The sequence below is a fragment of the Aethalodelphis obliquidens genome, unplaced genomic scaffold, assembly GCF_003676395.1.
Source record: "Aethalodelphis obliquidens isolate GAN/ISIS:26980383/991018 unplaced genomic scaffold, ASM367639v1 scaffold26, whole genome shotgun sequence".
Classification (NCBI taxonomy): Eukaryota; Metazoa; Chordata; class Mammalia; order Artiodactyla; family Delphinidae; genus Aethalodelphis; species Aethalodelphis obliquidens.
The window spans coordinates 4633538-4660208 of NW_020837970.1; the positions used below are offsets into that span (position 1 = coordinate 4633538).

At 37.4% G+C, this 26671-nt stretch overlaps 1 protein-coding gene across 11 annotated transcripts in view; it reads left to right on the forward strand.

Annotated features, from left to right (window-relative positions):
- Positions 1 to 26671, forward strand: part of TCF12 (transcription factor 12) — a 387457-nt gene that overhangs the window by 244769 nt on the left and 116017 nt on the right. For 6 of the 11 annotated variants that reach the window (XM_027123120.1, XM_027123123.1, XM_027123118.1 and 3 more), the window contains one exon: positions 18998 to 19062. In XM_027123120.1, coding sequence (XP_026978921.1) covers positions 18998 to 19062 — 65 coding nt within the window. Of the gene's footprint in view, positions 1 to 18997; positions 19063 to 19921; positions 19997 to 26671 lie in introns of all 11 variants that reach the window. The other 5 variants (XM_027123116.1, XM_027123115.1, XM_027123119.1 and 2 more) reach the window with 1 other exon arrangement.

The following is a 26671-nucleotide window of genomic DNA, read 5'->3' on the forward strand; positions in this document are numbered from 1 at the left end:
AGAGTGTATTGTGTGTGTATATCATAGCACATACAGTAGGCTGAGAAATTGAAGGTCTGCACAACAAAATACCTGAGATTGAATTCAGAGAACTAGTCAACATGTCAAAAGAAAGTACAGGAGAAAGTATAAACTGGACATTGTATTCCATAACTGAACTGATGAGAAAGAATTGGAAAATTGCCAGCTTTTTAACCTTTTAGAAATAACAGTGTGTGTACTTAGTACAGGAGATCATATTCTTAGAGCAGTTTGTTCCATATTCAAATATGTCAGCACACTTAGTGCAATTCAAAGTATTTTAGAAATAAAACATCTGAGGCTAAAAATTAGAGAACTTCTTTACAATGTCATAAAAACAAAAGTAGTTTAAGAGAGTTTTTAGATTTTGTAAGAGTTTATCAAACCCAGTTTCTATTATGGTATAGTCTAGCTGGGTAGGATGTATTTAATTTAGGAATCCAAAATATAAAGATAGTAACAGGAATCTGTTGTGCTATGTTATCTTCTACCATACGAACTCCTTTGAGTAGGTTTTTTTTTTTTTTGTCAGAAAGTCTGATAATTTATGGGAGTCAAGTTTTGCTCTGTTTTACGTTCCTGATCTATAAAAATGGTTTTGCTAGAGAAAGAGTAGGAGAATGCTTTTTTTTTTCCTTTTTGGGGAGAGGGGCTGGTGGAAGATTTCTAAGAGGTATATAAAAAAAGCTCAGAAAGTTTCATAGTCCTCATTAAACGAGTTCAGTAGTCCTCATTAAACCATTAGTTTTCAGACATTGGACAATAGGCAGTGCCTGAGAAAAGGAAAAAAATCCAGGTGAGTCCTGCAGTTCTCCATTTTACTCCCTGGAGGAAGATTACAGGCTACAGCAGTGGGAAGAGGAAATCAAACAGAATCCAACAGTCTTACTGAGTTGAGGAGACAAAGAACAGGATTCAGAAAAGCCAAGGGTAGGTCAAATTTGCAGGGCAAAAAAGAGGGAGCACAAAGATCTGTAGAGGGGTTCCTCAGGTTTTTTGGGTGAATACTAATCTGTGCATGTGTGAGAGGAAACTTAACTTGAGACCAGGAAGGAATCATGAAAGGAGTAGGCTGAATAATTCCTGAAACTTACACAAAGCTGGGAGTAGTTTTTCTTTCAGCCAACCAAAGTGGAAAGATCTCATAATAAATGGCATTGTGTAGAGTACTCAGAAAGGTATTGTGTTGGTGAGGCTAGATTAACTCTGGGCTAAAGGCTATTCTGGACCTGCTTTAGCAAAGCTTAAAGGCAAAGCTGGAAAAGTATCAAACTGATTCCAGTTTGACTTAACTGCTTACCAGAACAAAGCCCAACATTCTTTAAAGGAATATAACAAAATCTAGCACCTCAAAATGTGAACTTCATAATGTCTGGCATCAAAGCAAAAATTGCTAAGCATGAAAAGAAGCAGGAAACTATATTCCATAGCCAGGAGTAAAATTCATCAGTAGAAACAACAGAGCTGGAAATACAGAGATGATGGAGTTAGCAAATGAAGGTATTAAAATGGCTGTTGTAAATATGCTCCATAGCTCAAAAATATAGATGAATATGATGAGAGGAGAAATGAAAGGTAAAAAAAAGGAAATTCCAGAGATGAAAAATACAATATCTGAAATGAAAAATACATTGGATGGGATTAACAGCAGATTATTCACTGCAAAAGAAAAAATCAGTGAATTTGCAGACATGGAAACAATCCAAAATGAACATCAGAGGATATATAGCTTCTATTTAGGGTATAGAGATCTGCAACACATGCCATTTTCACTCTTTATGATGAGAAAAAATGAAAAGGCCTGATAAAGTACAAAACTCTTTTTTGAGTTCATCAGGGAGCTGAAATTACATGGCAATCATGTGACCTAAATTCCAAGGAGAAATGGTACACATGAACTATACTACCTGTGGCAAAGCATGGGAGAATAAGGTATCACAACACAAGCAGGTAAGAGGAATCAGTGAAAACTTTAAAGTTCAACAGAAGCCCAATTGTTAGCAGAAGGTCAAGGGTTGGCAACATATCAGTTTGAAATAACTGGGAGCATCTAACAAAAGAACAGTTCATAAGGGGATTTCACACTCATTCTCAAACTTTTCCTCCTCAAACCTCCACTGAGTACTCACAAGAAAGATTGGGGTTAGGGCAGGAGACTGAAGAAGATTCCCATTGATAATACAGGCTTGCAGGTGCTGATCATCTATCATTATGGGCAAAGCAGGAAATGCATGCCAGCTTCCCTGGATTCTAGGTACTTAAGCTGCTTTAGATGGGGCAACAAAGCGTCTTGCCCAAAGGACATAAGCTAAGACGCATTGTGATTGGGGGAGGACAGAAAACTCATCATAGACCTAAGAACCTACACTAAGTACAGGTCTCCTGCCTATCAGAGAGGGGTAAAAACTCCAACCCAAGGTCAATTTTAGATATGAAGCAGACTTTTGCTCTTATAGGGAGGAAAGGTGAAGGACAGGAAAGCAACAGCAGTCTACCACTGGAGGAGAGGCAAAAGCATGGAGAGACACCCCCACTATGGAGCACAGGTTTATAGAATCTGTTAAAAGCTGAGGATGAAAAACTAACACTCAAAAAAGTCCTACAGCAGGCCAGCCATATGCCAAGCACTAGGCAAAAGCAGCCAATCACTGGAGGGAGTTGAAGCTTCTGGTCAACTAAAGATAACCAAAGCAACAACAATCATACCCAGCTAAACTCCGAATTAGATTGACTCATTGCCTTACTCTGGAATAGGCACACTCATTTCCAGGCCTAAATGCTATTTACCTCAGTATCTGCTCTTCTACACGTAACATCCTGCGTTCAGTCAAAATTATGATTCATGAACATAAGCGGGAAAAAACACATTGTCAAGAGGTAAAATAATCAATAGAATAAGACCTAAAGATGAGTCAGATGTTGGAGCTATCAGACAAGGACTTTAAAGTAACTCTGGTTAACATATTAAAGGATCTAATGGAAAAAGGTGCACAACATGCACAAATAAATGGAAAATTTTTAGCAGATAGATGGAGGTAGTTACAGTCAAATTGAAATGTTGGAAATAAAAGACACGATATCAGAGATGAAGAATTTTTTCAGGCTGTCAATAGACAACACAGTTGCAGAAGAAATCAGTAAGTTTGAATACAGTTAACAGAAATCCAAACTGAAACAGAAAGAGAAAAAAGTGATAAAAGATCTATGGGACAATATCAAACAGTCTAATATGTTTGTGATTGAAGTCTCAGATGGAGAAGGAGAGAGGGAAAAAAATCATAGATATAAGATTTTTAAAAACAAAACACAGGGGCTTCCCGGATGGCGCAGTGGTTGGGAGTCTGCCTGCCGATGGGGGACATGGGTTCGAGCCCTGGTCCGGGAAGATCCCACATGCCGCAGAGCGACTAGGCCCGTGCGCCACAACTGCTGAGCCTGAGCTCTGGAGCCCGTGAGCCACAACTGCTGAAGCCTGCGTGCCTAGAGCCCGTGTTCTGCAGCGGGAGAGGCCACCGCAGTGAGAAGCCTGTGCACTACAGCAAAGAGTAGCCCCCGCTCGCCGCAGCTAGAGAAAGCCTGTGTGCAGCAACGAAGACCCAATGCAGCCAAAAATAAAAATAAAATAAAATAAATACATTTATAAAACACACACACACACACACACACACACACACTCCTAGAAGTATATTCCAACTGCTGAAAACCAACAATGAAGAGAAGATCTTGAAGGCAGCCAGAGGCAGAAAAACCATGTATATACAGAGCAATAAAAATAAACTACATCAGACTTCTTATTAGAAAAGTTGCAAGCATGAAGATGATAGAGTGACATCTGTAAAGTGTTAAAAAAAAAAAAAAAAAAAAAACCCTGTCAACCCAGAATTACGTATACATTGAAAATAGATATTTTTTCAGTAAGGACAAGGTAAAAACTTTTTCAGATACACGAAAAGCTGAGAGAATCAATTCCCAGCAGACTTATGCTACAATAACTGTTACAGTTCTTTAGGCATAGAGAATGTGACACCAGGCAGAAACTTGGATCTACACCAGTTTTTTCTGTAAAGGGCCAAATATCATGTATTTTAGGGTTTGTTGGTCAGACAGTCTCTGTCACAGCTACTCATCTCTGCCTTTGTAACACAACAGCAACCATAGATGATAGCTTTATTCCAGTAAAACTTTATTTGTAAAATCTGGAAGCAGGCCAGCTTTGGTTCATGGGTTATAGTGTACCAGCCCCTGATATATACAAAGAAATGAGGGCTCCAGAAATGGTAAAAGTGAAAGTAAATATAGAAGGCATGTGCTTCCTCATTTTTAATCATACTATAAAATAACTGTAGGTCTAAGCAAAAATCGTAACACTGTATGTGGGGTATATAAAATATGTAAAAGCAAAAGGCGTAACAACAATAACCCAAAGGATTGGAGGGAGGGTTTTGGAAGTATACTTTCGTAAGTTTCCTATGCTATTACATTATTACTTGAAAGTAGACCCTTTTAGCTAAAGATATATATTATAAATTGAGGGCAAACACTAAAAAAAAGAAAAAAGTCGATAGTAGAGACTAAATGGAGTACTTGATCCAAAAGCAGCCTGAAAAAGAAATAAAGAACAGATGAGACAAATAGAAAACATCTAACAAAAATGATAGATTTAGGGCTTCCCTGGTGGCGCAGTGGTTGAGAGTCCGCCTGCCGATGCAGGGGTCACGGGTTCGTGCCCCGGTCCGGGAAGATCCCACATGCCGCAGAGTGGCTGGGCCCATGAGCCGTGGCCGCTGAGCCTGCGCGTCCGGAGCCTGTGCTCCGCGGCGGGAGAGGCCACAACAGTGAGAGGCCCGCATACTGCCAAAAAAAAAAAAAAAAAATGATAGATTTAAATCGGACCATATCAATAATCACATTAAATGTAAATAGTCAAAGCACACAGAGAAAAAAGAGATTGGAAAAAAAAGTTTTGACTTTTTTATTCTCTATTTTCTAGTGATTTTTGCACTTATTTTAAAGAATAGGTTCTTCCCTGCATGAAAATGTTTAAGTAGTGAACATCACATTTGTTTATACACTGTGGTAAACCTCCTCACAGTGTAACAATGCTAATTCCTCCTTTTTACCTAATAAGAATGGTCTGCCCCCCTGTCCCCCATGAGCTTCAGATAACAACCAAGGTATCCTGAACCAATGGCTTAGAACTATCATACCCAATGTAATCTCCCATAACCATTTTTCCCAACTCCTGGAAAAAAAGGAATAAGCAAGTAAAGGATTACATGCAAGCCTGTCTACCCTGTTTCCTCTATGTTATAGAATCTCCAACTCTGTTAAAATTCACTTTAGGTTGTTCTTCTTTTATGCTTTCATTTCTTTTTAAATTCTTTACCACCTTTTTCATGCCTTGCATGCTTTTTTTGGTAAATCTTTTTATCTTTATTTCAGTTGTGAACAGAAGCTTAATTGTTTGTGGCCCAGTGTACAGATTGTGCTAGAGAAATGCCCATTCATTAATGCTAAGGGAAGAGTGAAGCCATTAGCTTTTAATGAATTTTAACGAAATGAAAGGCATAAAGAATTTTAAAAACTTTGAAAGTATCCACAAGTTCTCTTTAAATTATTTCCCTGGAATCTACCTACTTCTCTATTTAAGACTTTTTCCTCAAGCACTGATATTCAAGCACAGGATACACATTCATGGATCTTCCAGTCAGTGTATTTTTCTTTAAAATAATAATTAATATTTAATTAGCCCTTATCTTGTGTTTTTCCCTATTTTAAGCATTTCGATATTAATACATTTTAACCTCACAAAAACCCAGTGAGGTAAAACTCTTATTATCCCATTGCAGCACTGAGACAACTAAGGGACAGAGAGGTTAGGTAATAATGTTAGTAAGAAGTGGAGTGGGAATTTAAACCCAGTTAGTCTGCATCCAGAGTCACTGTTTTTAACCACTGCCCCATGCCTCCTCTCTGATTTTATTATTACAATTTTTTCTTTACTTCCTTTAATTTCTTCCTTTGTTTCTCCCTTCAACAGTTTTACACAGACATACTTTAACTTGATTTGCCATTTATAACGAGTTGGATTGTGAAAAAACAAAAAAAACCTCAGGCTTCCCTGGTGGCGCAGTGGTTGAGAATCTGCCTGCTAATGCAGGGGACACGGGTTCGAGCCCTGGTCTGGGAGGATCCCACATGCTGTGGAGCAACGAGGCCCGTGAGCCACAATGACTGAGCCTGCGCGTCTGGAGCCTGTGCTCCGCGATAGTGAGAGGCCCGCGCACCGCGATGAAGAGTGGCCCCCGCTTGCCACAACTAGAGAAAGCCCTCGCACAGAAGCGAAGACCCAACACAGCAAAAATAAGTTAATTAATTAATAAACTCCTACCCCCAATATCTTCTTTAAAAAAAAAAAACAACTTATTTTGAGTGGTTTGACTAACAAATGAATGCTAGATTATAATCCATTGAGAATTCAAGGCAAGCCTTTACCTGTTTTCAAACTACAGAGGTCAGATGGCAGTAAATTGCAGTGTTGGAGGCCACTCAGTGAAAACTGAATGTGTCATATTCTACCCTCAGAGTTCCCATCATGTAGCAAGAACCTTATTTAAATCTTAGTAGACCATAATGGGGATTTAAGGGCTTTCTTTTGGGCTTTCTACATCTGTTTTAAGAAAACAGAATAGAATAGTCTCTTTCATTTGCTCCACATCTGTACATTTTCTGTGGTGTACCAAATGCGTTTACCTTTCTATGTTGTATCGGTGAAGGGTGTTGCGCCCCAGTGAAGAGTCTTATTACCATTTAGAGGTTTTCTTAATTTGAGTAGATTGAAGTCTTAATAATTCTGAGTATATTAACTTCAGTTTCCTATATTCAACATACCATATTCATGGTTTAAATATCTCAAAATGTATTAAACTGATGAACTGCCTATATACTTCACTTTTACTTTTTTATTTATATTTTTGTATATAAATTTATTTATTTTTGGCTGCGTTGGGTCTTCGTTGCTGCACACGGGCTTTCTCTAGTTGCAGCGAGTGGGGGCTACTCTTCGTTGCGGTGCACAGGCTTCTCATTGTGGTGGCTTCTCTTGTTCCCTCTTGTTGCAGAGCACGGGCTCTAGGCACGTGGGCTTCAGTAGTTATGGCTCGCGGTCTCAGTAGTTGTGGCTCGCGGGCTCTAGAGCTCAGGCTTTGTTGTGGCGCACGGGTTTAGTTGCTCCGCGACATGTTGGGGTCCTCTTGGACCAGGGCTCGAACCCGTGTCCCCTGCATTGGCAGGCGGATTCTTAACCACTGAGCCACTAGGGAAGCCCTATACTTCATTTTATAACCATACGTCATCATTATTCCAAAAGTCTCTACATTTTTTAGCAGCTTGTCTTCTTCCTTTTATGGAAGAAGCCCTCCTGGCTCTCATTTCCATGCTTGTTTCATTTCACTACCCTGTTTCTGATCAGATAGTTGGTGAATGGTGGCAGTTCCATTGACTAGGTCCTTTTTTTCTATTCCAGTTCTCGCTGTCAAGGGAAACTAGCTAATTAACAATCATTTATTATCTGCTATTTTAGAGCATAGTTCTCTTAAACTGTCTCTCTGCCTCCATGTGGCTGTATGCCATAGATACAGCCTTGGACTAGAATCTGTTCCTGGCATGCAAACAACACAAGTCTTGAATTCCAGTCCAGTGTTCCCTGAACAAGTGGCATCTGCCTTCTGGTCCCTGGATGCCATAAAAAAACAGACTCAGACAGTGACCTTGCCTGATTAAGGCCACGGTTTAAATTAAAACAGCCAAAATACAGAAAGATGTGAGAAAATCATGGGAATTAACAATAATGAGCTTCATGTTCTGTTTATCGTTGTATGATACAAGAAATTTCTGAGAGAAAACATTCATACAAGGATTTGATGAAAACAGAGACAGTATGTCAGGAGGAGTAGATTATTTAAGTGTATGATTACCAAGATAGTTTGATAACAATGCTACTCTCTCTTCCCCCAGCCCAATTTTTTGGTGATGTGATTTTTACCTGATTTTCTTTTTTTTCTTTATTTTTGGGGTAAGAAGAGCAGACAAGATTGAGGTGTGATGAAGGATTGGCTCAGTAGGATTGGCTAGAAAGTTGTAAAGCATTGATTGAATTATTTCAAATCCTTTTTTATTTAAGAAAGGCATAAACATTAAGATACAAAAATTACCTGATTATTTTTAGAGAACACATATTCACCATGTTTTCTCCTGAAATGCAGCCAAAGATGAAGAGATAATTCCTAGTTCTATAATTTGTTGAATTGCTGTAAAAATGAAATGTCTTTGTTTCTAAGTTTTAAACAACATAAGGTTGGGGAAATGAGAAAACACACTTAAATTCTGAATCTAAGGCAAAGCAACAATGCAGTACAGATGTGAATATGTTTTCAGATACAATTTAGAAAAGCAATTATTAAGTAAAATGTCTGAGAGAAGTGTTTAGATTTTGATCTACCTGTAATGAGTACCTTGGTATGGATTCTGTATATGGCACAATTGGACCATGAAATGGTCCAGAAAGTTTTGAAAAATGACTAAAATTGATCAAATGTATTTTCTTATTGTACTCTGTTCATTCATTCCTAATTTCTACCTACCTTCTTACCTCACCGTCTCATATTGAATCCTGCATTTTAGTATTCTCTCTGGCATTCCAGTGTCTGAAAGGTAAACTGTTTTGTATAAACCTTCTCATCCTCGTCTATTTGTTTATATTTAATTTGTGAATCTGATTTTTAGGAGGAGGGATGGAGAGAATTGGGAAGGGTAGCTGGATTGGTGAATGTTTGCACCCTGGACTGCTTCATCTCAGGTTTTATTCTCAATAAGTCATTTCTGAAGTCTGTTCAAATTGCCCACGTCTGACTGTGTGTTCTTATCAAGGATAATGAGATCCTTTCTTGGTGCCGTAGCTATTCTGCAGGATTGATTGGGAAGATGCTTATATTTCTGATGCCTGTCACAGGAAGTTGGTGCAAAGTTAAGATGGAATAAGTGATGAGATAAAGACTGGGTTAGAAAACTGATTACAACTGGGAACTTGCTAATCACTGACCTCTGTAGGGATCCTCTGGTTTATCACTAATCTCACTCACGCTTGGCATTTTCCTGTGCTGCTGCCTCATCATTCATAGCTGTGTGAGTAATCTGGCACAGAGTGAACAAGAGGAGGGCATAGAGAGTCCAGCAGCTGTGCTTGTTGGCACTAGATATTTAAATATCTTCAATGTAGCCAGCAGCATGCTTGGCACAAATGTTAGCCAGTAATACTTAAATAAATTGTTGTGAAGAAAATAGGCAAGCATTTATGTTTAAAACCCTCCCTCTTTTTCCTTCCCTTTAAAAAAAAAAATCTGTTAGAGTTCCTTTTTAGATTTTTTTTCCTTTAAGTTTAAACAGGTTGCTACCAGAATGAAGACTGTAGTTCTGATATTTAGCATCATCCTAGGTTCCTTCAGAAAAGAATTTCCAACTACTTTATAAGCATTAATTAAATTGTGCAGGCCTGTGTGAGGTACATGTTACTGAGTTGGTTTTCCTAAAAGAGTGAGTTGGGGCCATTGATGTCAAGTGACTTGTAACTTGCCCAGTTCACTCAGTGAGAGAAAAGCAAGAGCCAAGACATGAATCCAGTGATCAGAATTCCTAAGTCTCTGCTTAGATATACTCAATGGCATTACAGGTTTCCACACTTTGTAGGATAGTATTTTATGTTTCTCCAAGTGGTCACTGTGATTCAAATTACATGAAACCTTTGGTAGTGTTCACCCACAGAAAGGGAGGGAAAGCTTCTCTATAAGTAAAGAGGATTAGGTAATTAATGAGTTTTCAGAGATACCCAAGGGGGAGGAGGATATTCTGCTCATAAAACTGTGATCAAATTTAGATTTGTGGCCAAATATTTAGATTTGCCTATGTAAGGATTTTATATTGTTTCTCTGAAAACTAAATATAGAAAAACTCTCATGATTTATATACTGAAATATTACATTTTGAATCATGGTAATGTTGATCTAGGTAATTTTTGAAGCATCCAGGAATTCTCTTTCTAAGTTAAGCCTTTATCTTTTGAGAAAAACAGTCTCATGCTGCTCGTTTAAAATATAGTGATGCAGTTTTTTATTTAATAGATTTTGAGTTTGAATGTAAATCAATATGCCTGAATGAACATTGAGATAATACTGGCTTTCAGTCAAATAGGGAAACTATTTGTTCTAATTTGTGCTGTTACTCATAAAGTCAACAGTTATTTCTTGAGTAATATCTACTCATTGAAATTACTAAATTTTGCTGGAAATTTTCAAGTATTCACTGGACTGCTGCAGAAATAAATGCTGAGCCAGCTACATCTTCCATAATATCTTTTTCTCTAGTCATTCCCTCATAAAAACATTATTTTGCATTGGTAGGAAAAGAGCACATACAGCTAAGAGGGTATTATAGGTCAGATTTCTCCAGCCAGTAGATTGAGATCTACAGGAGATCTTGAAAATTTATTGTCATATCTCAGAGCTTCCTTCAATCACTCCTTGGTATTAACAGGATGAAGAATACAGCTAGCAGTGCAACCAGCAGTGTAAGTAAAGCACCTTTCACAGTGCCTTGCACGTAATAGCTAGTCAGCAAATTCCAACAGCAACCTCAAGACTTTGAGAGTGAAGAAGAGGCAGTGGAAGCGTCCTACACTGCTGTGTACCCTAAGGAAGGTTCAGCAAAGCAGCTGGAGAGTTCGTGAGCCAAAGTTGGTCAACAAAGTAATGCCATGTCTCCTGGGAAGGGGTGTGCTTTACTTTCCCCACCATACTCTGTCAAATGTGTTGAAAGCAAGTGGGCCTCAGTACAAAAGCAGTCATGGATTCTAGAGCACAGCAGCTGGAGCAGTTCCCCAAAGGAACTGACTTCAGGGAGTTAGTTACATTCCCCAAAGTAGGAGTTCTGCAAGGTGTGTTCTCATGGCTGGCAGAGCAATTAATTTTTTAAAAATTGTTTTAAACGTATACAGAGAAATCCCTGCATTGGCCACACAAAATAATCTCTCAGGATGTCATTATGTAACCTCTGATCTTGTCCAACTTGTTTATTCTTATAGATTAGGAAACTGAGGCCCAGAAAGACATGATAAGAATAAATACTTTTATAACAGGCACTTGAAGCAAGAGTAACATCATCATGTGCCCTTTGTGAGAACTGAAAAGAATAGCTATTACCTGTGAGTGTAACCAGCATAACTGCCCATGTCTCATTATACCCAGAGCCAACCTCTGGAGTAGTTGGGCTTTGCTGCCAATTATTTTTGGAACGATTTGTCATCATTCCCTCTTTCAGCTGGAATACGTTTCATATGCAGTGCTAAATCAGTTGATTGGTAGAGGCTGCTTGGAGGGCTCAATAGAGAAAAAATTTTATACTGTATTTGGGATCCACTAAATGTCTTTGTATATGATTAGAATATAAGAATTGTGTCCTAAACCTCCAATGGAAAATAATGCAGTATAGTATGCTGTTAAGAATTTGGTGTCAGATAGCCCTACATTCTAGTCTTTCATCTACTTAGTCTGTGACCTTGAGCAAATTATTTTTCCTCATTAGTGCAATGGGAATTTAATAGTACGTACCTCAGTGGGTCAGGACAATTAAAGCCATCACTACCTTTCATCTGGATTATTTCAGTAAGTCTTCTAATTGGTCTTCGTGCTTTCATACTTGTTCCGCCATAATTTATTCTCCACACAGCAGCCACAGTGATACTTTTAAGATGTGGATCATCTTTTCAATAAAACAGTACTGAAGTCAATTGGATATCCCTACAGGAAAAAGTTGTACCTTGACCCCCTACCAACATAAAAACCAAATTCAGATTTAAGTGTGTGAAAGATTAAGCTTTTAGAAAAAAACATAGAAAAATAAATTTGTAACCTTGGAACAGGCAGAGATTCTTAAACAGTGCACACACCAAAGAATGTTAACCATAAAGGGGAAAATGCACAAATTGGACTATGTTAAAATGAAGAATTTATGTTTATCAAAGATACCATTAAGAGAGTGAAAAGGCAGCCTACATAAAATATTTATATAGCTACAATAAAAGGTTTTGTATCAAAAATACGTGGACTCCTACAAATCAGCAAGTAAATGACAAATAATCCAATAGGAAAAAAGTGAGCAAAAAATGTGAATAACCATTTCACCATAAAACACCTGAATGTCCAATAATCATGAATTCATTGTGATTCACCAGTAGTAACTTGGCTGCTAAAAATGTCTGTTAAGTCTCCCACTGCATTAATAAACAGATTTGCAACAAAAGAGCTAATCGTTACACAAATCTCTTTACTAATAAGAATGCTGGAATGTTATATAATATTCTGCAGTTTTTATTTTACTGTTGGAAATTCTATTTTCTGAGAGTTCTACCTCACCATCCTTACACTTTGGCTTTTTAGTGTTATTCTTAAAATGTGGGTGATACAAAGTAGAAGGCAATCATCAGTGGACCTTTTTTTGGTGAGACTCTGTGTTCAAAGTAGTACTGCTTTGGGTGGGAGTTGGACAAGGTATCCTCTGAAGTCTCATTGAAAAATGAGTCTTTGATCCTGGGAAAGGTCATTTCGTCTTACTTGGTATTTATAATTACTCAGAAATGATGTAGGGGTCCCTTAATTCACCTGCACTTCAAGGAGTTTCCAAAATCAGAGTTTACTTTTACCCTGCTTAAAATCTGAACCCTTACAACCAGGGTTCCCCAAATTGGGTGTGGTACATTCCATCAACATAAGTGACCTGCCAAGAGGATTCCTGTCATTTCGACTCTTTCCTCCACTCCTCTGGGAGTGGACATGCCTTCAATTTTTGAGGTGGAGTAAGCGTTAGAAATCTCTGGTCGTGTTCTTCCTACCCCTCTTTTCTGGGGCTTCCAAGTATTTAGCATAAATTCAGATAGGTTAGGGTAACGTGATGAATCAAAGATGAAATTTAAAATAATTTTATTTAAGGAAATGTGAAATCCTGCATTTACAATAGAAAAATCACTTATATAAGTAAAGGATAGGATGACTTGGTTTCTGTGGTTCAATTTTTTTTTTTTTTAGTCTAATTTATGCCCCAAAAGGTAGTATGACTGTTAAAATAAAAAAAACCCAGTATATTCTTGACGGCACTTACGGAGTAATGAAATGCAGATAGAGTTGTAAAGGAAGGCAGGTTTCCATGTTTCTCTTCTTTTGTGTCTTCTTATATTTCCTTTTCTCTTTGCCATTTTGTGTGTTTAGTCCTTACTTTCTATCCCCTTCTTTTTCTTTTGCCGATTAGGGGGAAAGGGCATTTAATTGCTTTTGAAAAAAAATCAGTGAGCTCTATCTCTCTATCAGATGAAGGATGGGATCCTCTTTATATTTGGTTCTCACCGCACTAGAAACTTCCAAGACTAGCTAGATTCTCACTCTTTAGGCCTTGGGCAAAGGAAGCGTGTTCAGCTCTGACCTTAGAGTTTACTCAGGTGTCTGATCAACTTGTCCCAATCAGTGCATATCTGTTTTATCCTTGAGACTGATTGTTCCCACAGCCTTCGGATGGCATGATCTGGGTCTAAATGAAAACCAATTGACAACTCTTAAGCTGTGCGTAGGGCAGAATACAGCTTATCTCCCAGACCACTTTTGTTTGAAAATCACTTGCCTTAAAAGGCTGTATTGTTCTCACATGGGCCACCTACTCAGAAGACCCATCTTCTGTGAAATGGTGGGTAGTTTCATCTCCACCTTTAGTATGATCAGAAGGTACGTATTACTCCATTCAGGTTTGAATAGGGGTCCCCTTCCTCGTTCAGTAGGCCTTATGGATTGTGTCAGCCCCAGGCAATTGTCTGTCCACTCTTCTGGAACCACCCACAGTGTGTTTTGGATCTGAACCTCAAGACACCTGACCTTAATTGTGAAACTTGTTTTTCATCCAAGTAAGGTATAAACTTCTCTACTTCTTGACACCTATTAAGGGCACAGGCTTGGGTCTTCATCTCATAACCCCACCATCTGTCAGACTGACTAACCCATAAATGTTTGATGGAATTTATCAAACTCAAATTCTTCCATCTAGTCAACTCTTGGATATTTGTGATTCGGTTGGGGAGGAATGGGTTGGCAAGGAATGGGAATGAACTGTGCCTGTCAATCCTCAGCCTCAACTTGACTGTTGATTGTGTCCTATGCCAAAAGAATGTAGGTAAAATATCTTTTGAAGAGTTCTTTATAAACTAATATTAACATTAGTTTGTATTTTTGGAGCTTAGGCAAGCAATGGAGAGTTGCAACTTACTGTTGTGAAATGTATGTTTTTGCTACGGAACAAAACAACTTAGAATTCTTTTTTTTTTTTTTTTTTTTTTTGCGGTACGCGGGCCTCTCACTGTTGTGGCCTCTCCCGTGCGGAGCACAGGCTCCGGACGCGCAGGCTCAGCGGCCATGGCTCACAGGCCCAGCCGCTCCGCAGCATGTGGGATCTTCCCGGACCGGGGCACGAACCCGTGTCCCCTGCATTGGCAGGCGGACTCTCAACCACTGTGCCACCAGGGAAGCCCAGAATTCTTTTTTTTTAATTCCAAGAAAATTTGTTATAATAATGACTGCCTCAAATAGTTCATACATCTTATACAAACAACTGGGTAAAATAATTTCTTGAATCAGTAATTTGCTATTTCTTGAACAATTGTTATAAATCCTATCCAAATTAGTCAAACTCATCTGTCGTATCTTGAGCATTTCTCAGTTTGGGGTCAGAAAATACTGAGTCTGATTAATGTAAACCATGTAAGTCTAGGTACTCAAAATACTTTTGCACACAAAAGACTTATTTATGAAATACGTGTTTGGCTTGATACACAAATATGTATATAAATGTATATCTTTCAATACATGTTCTTCTCCTAGTGTTGAGGTTCTTATCTTAGGGTGGAGTCTAGAGACTCCCAGAATGGAAGGAAAATCAGTGAACTTGGACAGGGAGAAAATTGTCATTTTTATTTTTCCAGTCTCCAAGTAAAATTTAGCATTTCCTTCAATTTTGAATGAGGGTAGCAAAACAGTCCTGATAGTATCTATGATTTTTATCGCTAATAGAACAGATATTCTCATAGTATAATATAGTCGTTGCAGATATCTTTAAACTGTCATTTATGATTTGAAATTACCATTGTTACTAGGCCTGGTTCTAGATCTAACTATTTAATGTGTTAATTAAAAGGCACATATATTACTATGCAGCAAATTTCTTTAACATTTTAATAACGTACCAGTTTACTGTACAATACTACATATTTTGCTTTGTACTTTTAAAAACATTATTGTGAAGACTGCCAAAGAGGCCCAGGATGCATACACGCCCACACACAAATAAAACCCCTCTGCTAGAATATCCCAGTAAAATTTTTATAATATTTTCTCATAGGTGTTTCAAGAGAAATTAGATATACATTAAGTTACTAGTAGTTGATGAATTGTATTCAGCTGATGTTTACTGTTAAAATTGTCCACATACTGTAATTTATGTATAATATTTATGTAGAAGTAGTAACCCCATAATACAGTAGTCAGAAGTTTTTCTTATTTGGCAGACACCTAAGATTAAACAAAAAGACATAGGATTCATTTTAATTCATGAAAAGAGTTCTTGTGAAAAGTAATTTTGAAAGAATTAAAGATTATTGTCTTTTAAATCTCAGACTGAGTATGCATTATTCTATTTCAGGAGTACCCAGACTTCTAAGTCCCTAAGAAATAAATAGTTCCTAACAAATTAAAGGTGAAATAAAAATGTATTTACATTTTGGAATCTCATTTGAATTAGGTTCATTGTCGTTTTAAAAACAAACTACCAACTTTCCATTTCAGAAGGAACTTTTACTTTGAAATATTTTGAGCTTATATTAAATGAGTTTTCATTCTTTCTGGTTTGAATATCCTCTGTGAAAAGAAGAAGTTTAGAAATTTTAATAGGCACAGGAAGTAAGTTTTAAAACTTGACATTTTCTTAAACAGTCTATCTGATGGGTAGCCTCCACACAGATACTTAAATTAAGATTGTATTTGAAATCTGTACTTTATTAAAAAACAGACCTAATATTGATCTCTCACTCTGTTCCCTTTACCACCTCAACAATTAAAAAAAAAAAAAGATTCCTTACTAGTGTATTTGAGTGAAAGTATAACAGTTGTTGCTTAGTTTCAAGTCTTTACTGGTTGTTTGAGATAACGTTTCAGGAAGAATTTACAAGGTTAAAAGGGCTTGGTGAGTATTTCAACTATTAATAAGTTGATAGTGTATTGTGAATGACAACTCATTGGCATAGTCTTTTTTTTTTTAAACTTTATGATATTGGTTTAAAATGTTACTGTCTCCCAATTCTGTCCTGCCAAGTGTATGAGACATGATTTGTTGTGTTTTTCTTTTCATAAATTTATTTATTTTATTTCATTTTATTTTTGGCTGTGTTGGGTCTTTGTTGTTGCATGTGGGCTTTCTCTAGTTGCGGCGAGCGGGGGCTGCTTTTCATTGTGGTGTGTGGGCTTCTCATTGCAGTGGCTTCTCTTGTTGCAGAGCAGTTGCTCTAGACACACGGGCTTCAGTAGTTGTGGCTCACAGGCTCAGTAGTTGTGGCTCACGGGCTCTAGAGTACAGGCTCACGAGTTGTGGTGCACAGGCTGAGTTGCTCCGCGGCGTGTGGGATCTTCCTGGACCAGGGCTCGAACCCGTGTCCCCTGCATTGGCAGGCAGATTCTTAACCACTGTGCCACCAGGGAAGCCCCATGATTTGTTTTTAAAGGCAACATTTTCTTAAAATTGACGACATATACTGAGAATGATTTTTAACATCTCATAAACTTGTTTAATGTAGTTGATTAATAAAGTACTACCTGCAAATCATAGATGTGGGCTGTTCTTTATTTTTTCCCAGTGATCTGTCTGCCTGTTATGGTGTGTTGGCATATCCCTTCAGTCTCTTCCATATTCTTGGTCTGGCAGGGAGGGGTGTGTGTCAGAATTGCAAATGCATAATCCTTTAAGGATTTTGTGAAGCCACATTCCAAGAGTTGAAGTGTAGAATCTAAAACTGTGAGATATCACCTTGATTTTTATAAGCGGTCTTACTTGTGAAGGATATATTTAAAGAGTTAGAAATGTTTTTCTTTTTAATTTCATATGTGTATTTTGCAAATTAAAATTCTTTACGTAGAACATACTACTTGGTGGTGATAATGTGAGGCAACTAGACCACATTAATTAACCTGTTCTCATAAATCAGCATTTTTATGTGTTGGCATTGCTTCACGTGAAATAGGTGCTTCATCAGGAACAGACAGTAAGTGCGTCTTAAGACATATGCTGTAATATCCTAATGGGCCCAGAAATTATACTCTTAATTATTAAAGTGTTTTCTAATAACTGACTTTGTTATTGGAAGAATTATTTTGTATATCTAAAGGTTCAGTAGATGCCAAGTTCAGGTTGTAAGATTTCTACATCAGTTGGCCAGTTGAATACATCAGTGGGGTGCATACATCAATGAAAATGATAGAGTATTACTACATATGTCTCTAAGTTTTTTTTAAATTATGCACCCTATCGGTAAACAATTTTCAGCATCCCATCTATGTGTGCAGTTTTTTAAATTAATAAACTATACATTTTTATATAATCACAAGCTGATATCTCAGTGTATAGTATACAATTATGGTGACTTCATATAGCCTCAATAATTTTAAATATTTTGGATAACTTGTCAGATTTAATTACATTGTGTTTTTTTTACCCTGAAATGAAGAAAAAGAATTAGCTGTGCCATTGTCATTTTTACTTGTATCTCTATCTTTGATATTAACATCAAACTGTGAACCTTGCAGAAATCTTTTTAAGCAACATGTCTATTTGTGAAAGACTGTTTAGTTTAAAACTATATACTATTTGAAAATTGGCTTTACTGAACTTACTTAAACTCATGTGTATTGAAAAGTAAACGAGTAAGAACACTACTGTCAATTGTCAGCACTGTGAGACACCTGCTCTCCCTCTCAAGCTGGCCTATACCATTCCTGATACTTAGCCATCAGCTTTTGAACTGTAAATATAATCCCAACAGGAATTCTTATACATTTCGGGGAAGAGTATAAATTGGCATGACAACTTCAGAGAAAGGTAATACTTATGAAGTTGAAAGTGTGCATTGTTTAACCCAGCAGTTCCACTTCTTTGTGTCTATCCTGGAGAAACTATTATGTGTGTATAGGACGTGCAAGTATATTTGTTTAAGCATTATTCATGATAACTAGAAAAAAAAGCAGAAACTGTTTTTCTATTTTTCAGTAGGAGAATAGATCAACTGTGGTTTTATTTGTATAATGGGACATTTTATAGCAGTAAAAAATGAATGAACTAGGTGTTTACTTTTAACATATATCTCAAGATGTATACCATGTAACCCCATCTGTTTAAATGTATTCAACACAAATAGTAATGTATATTGTTTGAATACATGAATATGTACTAAAAGATTCAAAATATACATGGGAATCATACCAGTTTTATGATAGTGGTTACCTTGTGGTCTAGGGTGAGATGTGAACTGTATCTTTACTGTTTCAATTTCTCAGAGAGAGAAGGAAAGGGGAGAGTGTTCAATCTGAAGCAAATACGGGAAAACATTCTCACTTGTGGGTATATGAATCATACTATTGGCTCTATAGATATCCATGCTTTTGAATATTTTTTTTTCATTATTTCACGTGACTTGAATGGTAGTAAGCTTTTTAAGTCTTATTTATTGGATTTTTGTCTTCTTGTTTCTCATTGGTTCTCTGTACTTCCATGAATGGTCTAGAAGTTGAATTGACTGTGTGTCAGTAAATGAGGATTTTTATATGGAGCTATTTTCTTTGTTTTACAGGAAAAACTTCAGAGAGGGGCTCATTTTCCCTGTACAGCAGAGATACTGGATTACCAGGCTGTCAAGTAAGTTAATAAATAACAAAAGCAATGAGATAATTCTTTAACACATAGATAAAGACTTTAACAGAGGAGGTAGAAATTTATCCAGTTTATTTCACCATTATTTGTGCATTTAATTTGTGACTAAATGTGGTGGGTTTTTAGTAATTAAACATATTTTCTTTTTTTCTGCTCCTCTGCTTAAAATGGTTTCCCTTCCACAGTTCACCAGATTTTCTTTCTCTAGCATCAAAGAATTTCATAACTCACCTCCATTTTAACTGGAGGCAAAGTAACAGTTAGCTTCCTACCTTCTTCCAAAATGCTTATTTCTGAAAATGATGTTTATTTATTTCCTCATGAAAAGAACAGTGTTGCCGATAGAGTACAAGAAGAACATAAAATTGCTCTGTGTAGCTTGACCATCCTATGTTAAACTTACTAATGTTGGAAGTACTTTCATTTCAACCTGTTACCAAACTCAGGTCTGGCTGCTTGCTGCTTGAAAATCAATACCTGAGGGGCAGGTGCTGGTAGAAAGGAAGATTGCTTTTAATCAGACAGCTGGCAGTCTGGGGAGAAGGCAGACTTGTGTCCCCCTCAAAACTAACTCCGAAGATTCTGCTCAGCCAAGACAGTTTTTAAAGGGGAAAAAAAGAGCAAGTAATCTCAGTTAATCATTGAGATAAGGGATCAGAGTCATTGCCATCCCCCACTGCATGTAGTCTTGTTGACTTCTTGTGATCTTTCTTTAGATGCTGTCTTGTTCACAAGTTTGTTCACACAGTTTGTTCATGAGATTACTAAAGGGGAAACTAGGGGAGAGGTCTGGTCATCTGTTAATTACTTATTCTTCATTTCTTCTTCTTTGATCTATGGGAAGAACCAACAGGTTAGGCAAGGTATTGTGTCATCAAAAGATCTGAAAACTGCTTGGGCCAGAGATGACCAGACCATGGTGAGTGCCTGGTTTAAGGGTAGTTATAATATAGCTTTGCTAAAGTGACAAGACACACGGGGTTTCCTGTTGAGGGCAGTTTCTTGCAAAGTGCTACTTGCAAATCCACATCCAATTTTTTGAGCTTTGTACAGTCTCTTTGACTTGTAATCTTTCTTTCAGCTCTTGCATATTCCTTAGCATGTTGCATTTGTACTAATGGCCATTTTCTCTGCTTCTTTCCCCACATCTTTACACTGAGAATCCTAAACACTCAGTTTGCCAGATTCCCATCAGTGTCAAGCCAGAAAGCATACAAAGGAAAGGCAGAATATATTAAATTAGTTTTCTGCTGTCTGCATGCCTTTCATGAGACCCACCCTAATTTTAGACATAGGCACTTAACTGTCATACTAACAATATTACTTCATTTAATACCTACCCCATAATTATGCCTTTCAGAATCAGAATACCTAGGTTCAAATCCCATCTCTGTGAGTTTCTGACCTGTGGTTCTAAGACAAGTCATTTAACCTTAAATCCCATCTCTGTATTGACTTCTTCATTTGAAAAATAGAATTAGCAATTTTTTCCCCACATACTTTGTAAGTCTCTGAAGGCTAAACTGCATGTACTTGAAAGGGAGAGACAGTATTTTACAAAATGAATGCATATTTTAAAATGTTTCTATTCATATAACCCACCCCAAAAAGCTATTCTGAGTCCTTAATATTATTTTTAAGAAACCAAAAAGATTGAGAACCACTGGTCTAATGTTAACACTACTGCTAAACTTGAGGAAAAAAAACTGTTGTAAGGTCTTTGAAATTACAGCTGAAGCTGTTAAATTATTGTTAATGCTTATATTAATTAATGAGTTTTCACTTAACATTTTTTATACTCCCTTGGCAAAGGTGTTGCTATTTAGTTAGAATCAGTGATAAGCTCCATTTATGTAATTCTCCAATTTTGCAAAGATGAATCTTAACAGTTTTTTGTTTGTTTGTTTGTTTTAAATGTTGAGCCTTCTTTTAATTTATTTATTTTCATTTTTGGCTGTGTTGGGTCTTCATTTCTGTGCGAGGGCTCTCTCTAGTTGAGGCAAGCGGGGGCCACTCTTCATCGCGGTGCGCTGGCCTCTCACTGTTGTGGCCTCTCTTGTCACAGAGCACAGGCTCCAGACGCACAGGCTCAGTAGTTGTGGCTCACGGGCCTAGTTGCTCCGCGGCATGTGGAATCCTCCCAGACCAGGACTCGAGCCCGTGTCCCCTGCATTGGCAGGCAGATTCTCAACCACTGCACCACCAGAGAAGCCTGACAGTTTTTACCAGTGATTAATATGTGTTTATACCAGATTTAATTCTCATATCAAAACATTTATTTAAACCTAGATGCATAGCACTCTAATAATAATTGTTATCATTTACTGAGCACTAACTAAGCCAGGCATTGAATACACATTTAATCTGCCCCCCCTCCTTTTTTTTTTGGCCATACCCACAGCCCATGGGATCTTAGTTTCCTGACCAGGGATTGAACCCAGGCTCTCAGCAGTGAAAGCCCGGAATCCTAACCAGTAGGCCACCAGGGAACTCCCACATGTACTCCTTTTAACAGCACCCATTTTGCAGGTTAGAAAATGAGTGTTCTCCAGAGGTATCAGTAATTTGCTCAATGCCGTATACCTAGCAAGTGGTAATAAACCTTCTAAACTCCTGCTTGATGTTTTTAGCCTTGATGTAATTATACTGCAGGTAAGAATCCCTTACCTCCCTCTCATTTTAATTTGTTCAGTCATGGAGGGGCCTGAGAATTTCTATTTTTAACAAGTACCCCAGGTGATTTTAATTCACATCGACTGGGAATTATGCTTTGAGACACCCAGTTCCTCTGTATACTCCAAATACAAGCACATATGGAGTATTAAAAAAGAAGAAACTGTAAGATTGCTTTTTAATAATTTTTTATCACATGTTGGAGAGATCAGGCAGGCCTAAGGAAAAGAGAACAAGGTTACGGTAATGTATGATATGTAAAATAACAATATTCCTGTATACAGGAAGATTTATAGGTATTCAAGTCAGGGAAAGATTTGTTTTTGAAGAATTCATGGAAGCAGTGCATGGGCCCCAAAGAGAAAGCCCAAAATTCAGCACAGATGAGAGAAGATTATACTGCAACAAGGATAAATAACATCAGTGAAGACCAGAGGGCTCTTAAAATAAGTGAAAGTATTCCTTACTGTGAAAGGAACAATGGCTTTGCTATTTATTACTGTTACTTAGCTCTGGCTATGCTGTAGTTGCCAGAAGTTATGATGGTTCACACCAGCTGATTTGAGGCCTAAGTAGTAAACCCAGGAAATTCAAGAGTTTAAAAAGATGTATCACTCCCATTCAAAGAAAAACCTGTATTCCAAACTGTATTTATTGTAGTGGGTCAGAGAAAAAAAAATACACCAAAACAATTAATAATTGGCTGCCATTTTATCTTACCTGTTCACAAGCAACATAATAATCTTAACCACACAATGATACTAGAAGAAAATATAAATAGTGACTACAAAATTATATCCAAACACAACTTTGAAATCATTTTTCTTCAACAGAATCCCCAAGGAACATTTAACTCTGCTATTAATGTACATAAAATGCTGCTGACATACTGCAAAAATCAGGCTAATTTAATAATGCCTGATGGGCCTTACTTCATGTTAAGATGATGTAATAATATGTTGCTAAATGAGTCTCCTTATATTACCTTCACGGCAATGGCATAACTGATGAGCCATTAAAAGGAAACTGGTGTAGCAGTGTTACTGGAAACATTGATAGATCATTCTGCAATTGAATTTTTTTTTCTGCGGTACGCGGGCCTCTCCCATTGCGGAGCACAGGCTCCGGACGCGCAGGCCCAGCGGCCATGGCTCACGGGCCCAGCCACTCCACAGCATGTGGGATCTTCCCTGACCGGGGCACGAACCCGTGTCCCCTGCATCGGCAGGCGGACTCTCAACCACTGCGCCACCAGGGAAGCCATGCAATTGAATTTTTTTGGTTCAACACAGAGCATAGAAGCCAGCATCTTTATTAACAATAGGTATGGGGGGAGGGATAAATTGGGAGGTTGGGATTGACGTATACACACTACTATATATAAAATAGATAACTAATAAGGACCTACTGTATAGCACAGGGGACTCTGCTCAGTACTCTGATGCCCTATATGGGAAAAGAATCTAAAAATAAGTGGGTATATGTATAACTGATTCACTTTGCTGTACAGCAGAAACTAATACCATACTGTAAATCAACTATACTCGAATAAAAATTAATTCTAAAAAAATAAGAATAATATTAACTGTCCAAAAAAAACCCCAATAGATATAATACTTTAATAACTGTCACCGTGAAGTAAAAACTCCTTTTATGATTATGACAGTTTGTCATTGCTGCCTCTTAAACTTAAGTGTTTATTCAAATTTGTGTAAGTTTTTCTCAAAGTCTTCAGCCTGGAAGAGGCAGAGTCTTGTTTTTTCCCCAAGGGACTCAATTTTCATCAGAGTTAAGACATTATACCCTTGAAAAAAATAACAGTTAACTTTAAAAACTCAGTTAACTGTTACTTAGAAATTTACCCATACCATTTGCTTCTTTAAAATCCTCTTTTTCCATTAGTCAATCTCATTATATACAGACATTTGATAATGATAAAAGTCAATACATAAGGAAGATAAAACAGTGATAAATGTGTATACACCTAATAACAGAGCTTCAAAATAAATGAAACAAAAATCAGTATAATTAGAGAGATAAATTCGCAGTCACAGTTGAAGATCTGAATACCTGTCTTAGCAGTTGACAGAATAACTAGACAAAAATTTAGTAAAGACATAGAACTAAATGAACCATATAAACTACTGTGACCTAACTGATACTTACAACATTCTGTTCCCAACAACTGAAGATATAAATCCCTTTCAAGGGTACATGTTACACTCAACAGGATTGAACAATGTGCTCATCTTTAAATCAGTGTCAATAAACTGAAAAGGTTTAAAATCATACAAAGTATTTTTTCTGACCACAAACGAATTAAATTAGAAGTCAGTGATTTACCTAGAAAAACACCAAATATTTGGAAATGAAAGGACTGTTTCATTTAGACATGGGCATATCTAAATAACCCATGGTTTTGAAAAGAAATCAGAAGGGAATTTAGAAAATATTTCTAACTATAATGAAATATGATATAGCAAAATTTGTTGGTGCAATTAAAGCAGTGCCTTGGAGAAAATGTGTAGCTCTAAATGCTTGTATTAAAAAAGAAGATCTACAGTACATGACCTGAGGTTCTGCCCTATGAGGCTAGAAAAAGAAGCACAGAATAAGTGGAAGGGAGAAAGCAGTACAGATAAGAGCAGGAATCAGTGTAATATTACACAAATAATAGAAAAAGCTAACAAAGCCAGAATTTGATTATTTGAAAAGACCCATAAACTGAATAAGTCCCAGCTAAACTAAGTAAAACAAAGGGGGAGAGAGAAGGAGGGGAAAGAACACTAATTACCAATATCTGAAATGGAAGAGAGGTTATCACTGTAAATCATATATACATTAAAAGAATAATAAGGAAGTGTTGGGAATAACTTAATAAATTTGACAACTTTGGTGCAATAAGCAAATTTCTTGAATATTACTCACCAAAAGGGGACAAGATGAAACAGAGAGTTTGAATAGCTCTCTATCTATTAATACAAGTAAATTCATTTCAAAAGCTTTTTCACAAAGAAAGCTTGACTGTCATATGGTTTCATTGGTGAATTCTTTTAAATGCTTATGGGGAAAAATAATACCAATCTTACACAAACTATTTTAGAAAATAGAGGAGGAGGGAACACTTTGCAGCTCATTTTACAAGGTGAGCAACACGCTGATCCTCAAAATGCACATGTGGTTTGTACCAGAAGTGAAAGTTTGGCTTAATTGTTGAAAATCAGCCAGTGTAATTCAACACATTAACAGACTTAAGAAGAAAAACATTTCCAAAGATGTAGAAAAAGTATTCAACAAAATCAAATATCCATGATAAAACCTCTCAACAAACTCAGCATAGAAAGCAGCTTCCTCAGTTTGATACAAAGACTTGCATGAAAGATCTATAGCTTTTTTTTTTCTTTTTTTTTTTTTGCCATATGCGGGCCTCTCACTGTTGTGGCCTCTCCTCTCCCGTTGCGGGGCACAGGCTCTGGACCACGCAGGCTCAGCGGCCATGGCTCACGGGCCCAGCCATTCCGCGGCATGTGGGATCTTCCTGGACCGGGGCACGAACCCGTGTCCCCTGCATCGGCAGGCGGACTCTCAACCACTGTGCCACCAGGGAAGCCCCAGATCTATAGCTTTTAAGTGTAATTGCATGCTTAAAGGTGAAAGACTAAATGTTTTCCCTCTAATATTAGTAACAAGGTAAGAATTTCCACTCTCATTACCTGAATTTTTTGTCCTAGCCAGTGTAATAAGGCAAGAGGAAAAAAGGCATAAAACAGGAAAGGAATAAATTCAGCTGAATTGACAAATGATATGTCTATGTACATGAGAAGTCCTAAGGAATCATCAAGAACACTTCTAGAATTAATAAGTACTTTTAGGTATGTCAAAGGTTACATGGGCAATCTCAAAAAGTCAATTATATTTCTATATACTAGCAGTGAACAATTAGAAATTGAAATTATCAAAACAGTATTGTTTAAAATGGGACCTAATCAAGCTTACAAGCTTTTGCACAGCAGAAGAAACCATAAAAAAAAGAAAAGACAACCTACAGAATGGGAGAAAATATTTGCAAATGATGAGACAGACAAGGGCTTAATCTCCAAAATATACAAACAGCTCATACAACTCAGCAAAAAAACAAACAACCCAATCAAAAAATGGGCAGAAGACCTTAATAGACATTTCTCCAAAGAAGACATAGAGATGGCCACTAGGCACATGAAAAGATGCTCAATATCACTAATTATTAGAGAAATGGAAATCAAAACTACAATGAGGTACCACCTCACACTGGTCAGAATGGCCATCATTAAAAAGTCCACAGGGGCTTCCCTGTGGTCCAGTGGGTAAGACTCTGCACTCCCAATGCAGGGGGCCTGGGTTTGATCCCCAGGTGAGGAACTACATCCCGCATGCATGCTGCAACTAAGAGTTCTCATGCCGCAGCTAGGAGTCCACATGCTGCAACTGCATGCTGCAACAAAGATCCTGTGTGCTGCAACTAAGACCCAGTGCAGCCTAAATAAATAAATAAATATTTTTAAAGTCTGCAAATAACAAATGCTGGAGAGGGTGTGGAGAAAAGGGAACCCTCCTATACTGTTGGTGGGAATGTAAGTTGGTACAGCCACTATGGAAAACAGTATGGAGGTACCTCAGAAAACTAAAAATAGAATTACCATATGATTCAGCAGCCCTACTCCTGGGCATATACCTGGACCAAACTATAATTCAAAAAGATACATGCACCCTGAATGTTCATAGCAGCACTATTCACAATAGCCAAAACATGGAAACAACCTAAATGTCCATCGACAAATGAGTGGATAAAGAAGATGTGGTACATATATACAATAGAATACTACTCAGCCATAAAAAAGAACAAAATAATGCCATTTGCAGCAGCATGGATGCAACTAGAGAT